A 6,544-nucleotide genomic window follows, 5' to 3' on the forward strand; every position below is an offset into this window, starting at 1 on the left:
AAGTGGAGACACTGTTGAGGTGTTGCACTGACCAGCTTTGGATGTAACCATTTATTATCTGTAACTATTAAGCCTCGCATTTAATCACACACCACTTGAGGGGATCAAGCCCAAAGGCGACCACTCACAACCTACCTGGCACAGAATCACCAATAGGGGGTCACCCACCTGCCACGGAAGGGACAAGTGGAGACCGGTGGCATCGGTGCTAATTCTTACACTCTGCAGACTACTGCCGAGACGCCCCTCCCCCTCCAACTTCCTGGTGCTAGCAGCCAGGAGGATTACAGTGCCCAGGCTGCTGCGGCATGGTGATTGTGTGATGCGCCACCTGGGGAACTGCGATCGCGATCTACCAGTGTTAGCTTTGCGATCGACTGGTAGATCACGATCAACTTAATGGGCACCCCTAGTTTAAACCCTTCACTGAGATGATAAATGTATAAGATTCAAATAGACATAACATACCTTTTTTCCTGAAACACTTGAAGCAAGCTTGTCTTTTCAAGTAAATTATTACTACAGATAATATAACCATTAAAACCAAGCAAGGAATGATGATTTTCATTGTAATCAAAGGGTCATAATAATCAGTATCTGGAGAAAAAGTAAAAAGAAATTCACAGGATTAACCCAATCTATTAACCAATAAACTCAAACAATGTGATGGTACATTATTTAAGTCAGAGTTTAAAAATCATGCATTTAATGCCAGTGTTTTCCATTCTCAGCCTTCATTGTTTAAAATACATGTTTCTGGGTGATCTTTTCAAGGAATCATATAAGCCCTTGGTTTCTGAACTTAATCAGAGCACTGACAGGCCAGAAAAGGTTCAGACTGTTCTAGCAGAATTTGTCTTGGGACTGGCTGGGTACAAAGGGTGGCCTTACACTGTGCTAACCCATAACAGAACCAGAGAGTGAATAACATAGCATAAATAACTTGTCCAAATATGGACTTTTCATATGCAGATTCTATGCTTAGCATAGAAGGAAAAAGCTGCACTTAAAGTTCCAGGCTACCTTCATGAAATGCTGACCACTAAAATGAGGGAGGTGACAACTAAATGTGAACCCTTAAAAAATAGGAAATGTTGTGAGAGCTTTTCTAAAATATGTTCGAACTGTTCAGTAAAACAAACATATGATCACTATTATCGGTTATATTATTGTCGTACATTGCCTACAGCTTTTTTCTTCCTTGTAAAACTGGAATTACATGTAATATTTCTGACCTACACTGATATACAGTATATTGTGGCAATTATTCCTGTCAACATAATGTGAACGTTTCCTGTATGTAGCAAAGTCCAAATCAGAGCATAAGGAAGTTGGCTAATGAAATAAGAGCCTGACTTTCCCCGTGTTTTTTTCTGTGGCTATGACTAACTATTGTACATAGTACATGTGACTGAACAATAGTATGCAAACATTATAAAGGCAGATATTGTTCTGACTTTATTTTTATGTGATCAAAATGAACAGTAATTCTTCACAATACTCTGTTTCATTTAAGCTGTGACTTACCTACAGCGTGCAACTACATTATTATCATTCCTTATTTAAGTGTTATTTTAAATAGTTGTCATTGCACTGGCAATGTATTATTTTTATGTTTAAAGTGAACCTTTACTTTCAAATATATATATACAGTATATAGAACAGCAATATTAATGATAGCAACCACCCTCAGGAAGAGCATTGCCATATGTAAATGGAGACTTTGCTTTACAAAGTCGGCAGCTGTCCTGCCCCCTTCTGCTTAGCACATGATGGGCAGACTCAAAAGCAATATTTTTACATTAATATTCTCTTTAAATAAAAGGGAGAAAAATGTCTCCCCCCCCCCCCCCCCAACTACATGCTAAAAGTTTTCATATGGGATATATTTGTCGTAAAGGACAACTATCATTATGTAATAATTTTTTTATAGATATGTTCAGTATAGTTATCTAAGCAATAATCAATACAATCTTTAAAAAAACTACTTGCTCATACTGTAGACATGGTTCACAAACGTAATAGATGCTTTTTTTTATATAAAGGAAGCTTACATTTATAAAAACTATTCCAATCCCACTTTTTTTGAATATATGATACTTTATATATTATGGGGACATTCTGCCGATCCCAGAAATCTAGGCTGTGCATTAACATCTCCACTCACCGAATGTAGAACAGGCACATGACTGTGTGTGCTCTGGAGCAGACCTACTAGTGAGGGTACAGCTTTTAATAAACATTGTATCTGTTGATCAACATCTGATCAATGACTGCCCATGCATTAGCTGGCCATACTATTGCAGTCCCTTTCTATTGCTTATACATATGTGCAAATAAAACTGAAGAAATCTGTTTCAGAAAATAACAACAGAACAAGCATGGCTATAGTTATACTATTATTAAGGCTATTATTGGGACTAGGTTTGAGTCTTTTGTAAATGCTAGGGATATCAACTCTTGGAAATTATTTCATGATTTATTTAAAAAAAACTTCACATGACAAACAAAATTCATTATTTTTAGGGATGAATTTTTTGCTTTAGTTCCTTTACTGGATTTTTTTAAAACTTGGTGCAGAATAATAATGCTGGTCTTGCTCTTTGGTCATTAGGGTAGCCAGTGTTTCTTTTCTGTGGTTGGACAGGGCAGCCAATGGTCAAGGTCTGTGGTGTCTAGATAGGACACATGATGGTGGCAGACTGTGAACTATAACAGAGCACACTTCTCAGTAATTTCCCCAGTGCAATTAGGGGCAGTCCAATTTTGAATTTTACCTCACTTTCAGTCTCAATGACAGTGGTCACTTGGACAAGAAGAAAGGGTGAATCTCCCAAGTGGAGATACAGACAACAAAAAAAGAAAAAGTCAAACAGGTAAGTGAGTGCCACCAAATAGCCATTCATTTTATGCAGTAATGTGACTGGCTATGAACAGTCAGCTTGCACAGGAGCCTCAGAAGCTTACCTAGATTGGAAATAGAAGAAAAAGTAGTAACACCAATCTAGCCTTCATATATGGTGTTCTTTTTATAAAAATCCTAACCAGGTCAATAACCCTTCCATACTCTATACAAAATGCTTAAAAAAGAACTCCGGATAAAACATTTCCTAACTGCTCATTTTGGTCTAGGTGTAAAAATAACAAAGTTATATTCACCCAAACCTCACTGCTGACTGGCTGGCTATTACAGCGCTCCCTTCAGCCTGTCTGCTCCTCCACTGCAGCGATGGTATGTCCCTCAGTGTCCTATACACTGTGTATTGGACGTGATGACTCAAGGGACCTTAGACCACTGCAGTGGAAGGGAAGAGAGGCTGGAAGGACCATTCTAAGAGCCAGCTAGCCAGGATGGAGTGAGTGTAACTTTTTTATTTTAGCACCTAGATAAAAATGAGCACTTAAACCCTTGCCGTGTGGAAGTAGCCCCACTGCAAGGGTTGACAAAAATTTTGCCCAGTGTTCTTCTTTAAAATAAGTTGTGCCTTTAGATACACTTCAAATTCCACTGTCGGCTTAAAGATCAGTATTACAACTCTTCTTCCTGTTTTAAAGATCAATGTACACGCAGAACTCACAATCCACAATTCATACACTAACTATTAAAAAAAAGCAAGCATAATTCTGCTATTTTCTTTCAAAAGCTCTATGTGCTTGCCCCTGTTTGCCCTGTGACATAATATTAGTGTATTTGTATGACTGTATGACACCTTTTCAGTGATGTGCAAAAACTAAATGAAGCAGCAAGAAAGGGTGTAAATAGTCATCTGGCAGACCAAGCACACAGTGTAATAGTGTACTTATCAGAAAGCTCATCAATTCTGCTATATTTACCATAAATAAACTACCATCTACACAGAAACATGTTAGAAGGAAATTGCAGAGAAGCCCCCATGGTTTATAGATATTATGGTCTAATGTTAGTTACATAAAACATGCATGCATTAAGGTCAAGGTGGTAGCCAAATAACTTAGTAGTATGTTTTTGGGGTTTTGGGAGGAAACTTGTTTAAACACAAAGAGAACATACAAATGTCATTTACATCTCATTTACATCATTTACATAAATGTAATTTACATGCGCTTAGTATTGTACGATGAGAACAAAACAATTGTTGCAGCACTGCAATTGTTGAAGCCCTACAATGCAAAATTATAAAATGTATTTAAAGACTCAGAATAGGAGTAATAGCACATTAGGTAATGTAATTAGCATAAAATGTTATCTTCTTTGTAACTGATCCCCTCATTTCTCCACTTTCTTCTGTTTTAACTGATGTCAGGGTTTGGGGAAACCTATAGTTTTCTATAAACACATACTGTATAAGCCTGAGGAACTGAATGTAAATTTACATAAAAATAGATTTACTTTACTAACCCTAATTACCTCTTCCACTGGCAGGCAGATTTATTAAAATAAACCTCATGGTGGACTTATACTATCATGGGGTAAGGTATTCCCATCTAGAATAGCCACTATGTTAGAGTATTAGTATTTAGTATTTAGAAACTATTTTGCATAAACATGGTTTTAACAACATATGTGGATAAATATCTAAAAGGGTTAGAAAAATATCAGAAAAGAGAGATGTCAGCAACATAGCAGGAAGCTATATTTAAAAATATACTCTGACCTACTGTACAAGAATAAAAGTAACAACTGTTATTTTGACTTTCAATGCCAGCATGCCTAAAGCGATTGACTGCATAGCAAAGTCTTATAAATGTCAAATATCTCTGTTTCAGTGTACGTACATTCATATGCATGGGTGTGCAAATTAGTAGCGGTTCTATCACATAATGCATATAGTATATTTTTGTATTATTTTGGGTACAGTGGTCCTTTAAACATTCTGTAGAAAGATTTAGAAAGCAGGGATACATATAAATTTCCCTGGTAAAGAAGCATATTTTCAGTGAAAATGAACTTCCTTCCAACACTGACTTTTTTGTTATCTCCAAGTAGCATTTGTGGTTTTAGATGTAAAAACAATAACAAAAGAATCTTTGTTTGGCACTGTGGCCTGCTGAAAGCGAAAAAAGCACAAAAAGAGAAGATTTCTGGAAATATCATTTAGCTTCTTGGAGTACATTAATACAATTACTGCATTTCTGTGCACACAAACTGGCTTGTGTTACAAATGGTTACATCTAAATACAGGTATGAAATATTGTACTATGGCTAGGACCAAAGATACTCATTGGTTTCCTACTCTCAATTGACTTTTCTTTTTATGCTGCCTTAGAACCAATGTGCCTTCACATATAATTTAAAAGAAGATTTATTTTAGGTGCTTGGGTGCAAGAAAGACTGCCACATCTCAGAAGTACATCTATCAGTGGGCCCCATTCTAGAAACACTCCACAAAGAAAGAACTCTTTCAAACCTTACTTACATTGGGGTACAGCACTAGAATAACTAGGGATCAAGTCCAGGCAGAGAAACACCAAAGAGAATGAAGATGTTTACTAGTTTCTTTAGCCCTGGGGTTCTTACCCTGCATCACATCATAAATAAAACCCATAAGGCACTCCAAGTGAAAAATTTCCTAGCTAAGTTCACTTCCCTGGGACTCAATTATATTACTAAAATACTATTAAAATATATCTAAAGCCAAAGCTTTAGATATACTTGATCTAAATCCAAATTTGGACAAATCCCCTCTTAGACAGTTTTCACAGAAACTAGTTTCCCTATAGGTAGATTTTCTTGCTATTTCTGTTTTAACAACTGAAAATGTATCATTTTTCCTCCCTTTTAGTCCCGGTTACAGTGGTCACTTAACAAAGGACACAGACAGCAGTAAAACCTTCCACATTCTATTTAATGCTAAAAAAAAGTTTTGGCTAAAAAAGATACATTTTAAAAGTTAAAGGGTTGCATTCCCTTTACAAATGGACATCCATGTTAGTGAATCACTACCTACTAAATGTAACTGTATAGGAAACCCACAAAACAGAAACCTTCTAAAAAGATTTGCACAGAAAAAAACCCTCAAATGTATTTTGGCCTCTGTGGATACAAAGAAAATAAATATTTTAATTGCAGTCAAATAATCAGTGGTTTTCCATTACAAAGTTCTCATCTATATTAAAGTAGTATTTTATGTTGAGATTCCTTCTAGGTCAATTCATATTTATCCACTGGGAAAAAACTTATATCCATGTAGGTCGAAGCATAGGTTTTTACTGGCACAGTCTAAGAAATTAGAATAGAAGAATGGAAGGATGAGCATTAAAAGATAGGGCAGTAGTCTTTGAAAAAAAAGTGCACTATGATGACACTTTATGGGTCTAGGAAATGTTGAGTCTAGATGTCTCCAGATTTTCTTATAATGAATGCTTTAACATCTATGCTGTATGTGGGGTGTGGGAAGCACAAAGGAGGGAATGGGATGAATTAAGTAATTTCTGCTTTTAATAGGTGTTTAAAAAATAAAACTCATCACTCAAAACAAGATATAAATTGTACTTTATTCTATTCACAAATGAATTACAAGTTAAAATAGTGGAAAACAAATACTGTGCAGCCTGTCAAATTTGC

At 36.0% G+C, this 6,544-nt stretch overlaps 1 protein-coding gene across 1 annotated transcript in view; it reads right to left on the reverse strand.

Annotated features, from left to right (window-relative positions):
• Positions 1-468: 468 nt before the first annotated feature.
• LOC108798495 (programmed cell death 1 ligand 1-like) overlaps positions 469-6,544 on the reverse strand; it is a gene marked incomplete at its 3' end in the record, with an annotated part of 45,717 nt that continues 39,641 nt past the window's right edge. Inside the window, exon 5 of the mRNA XM_018570258.1 lies at positions 469-597. Coding sequence (XP_018425760.1) covers positions 469-597 — 129 coding nt within the window. The remainder of the gene's footprint in view (positions 598-6,544) is intronic.

This window comes from Nanorana parkeri, unplaced genomic scaffold (assembly GCF_000935625.1).
Source record: "Nanorana parkeri isolate BGI_ZX_2015 unplaced genomic scaffold, ASM93562v1 scaffold1489, whole genome shotgun sequence".
Lineage (NCBI taxonomy): Eukaryota > Metazoa > Chordata > Amphibia > Anura > Dicroglossidae > Nanorana > Nanorana parkeri.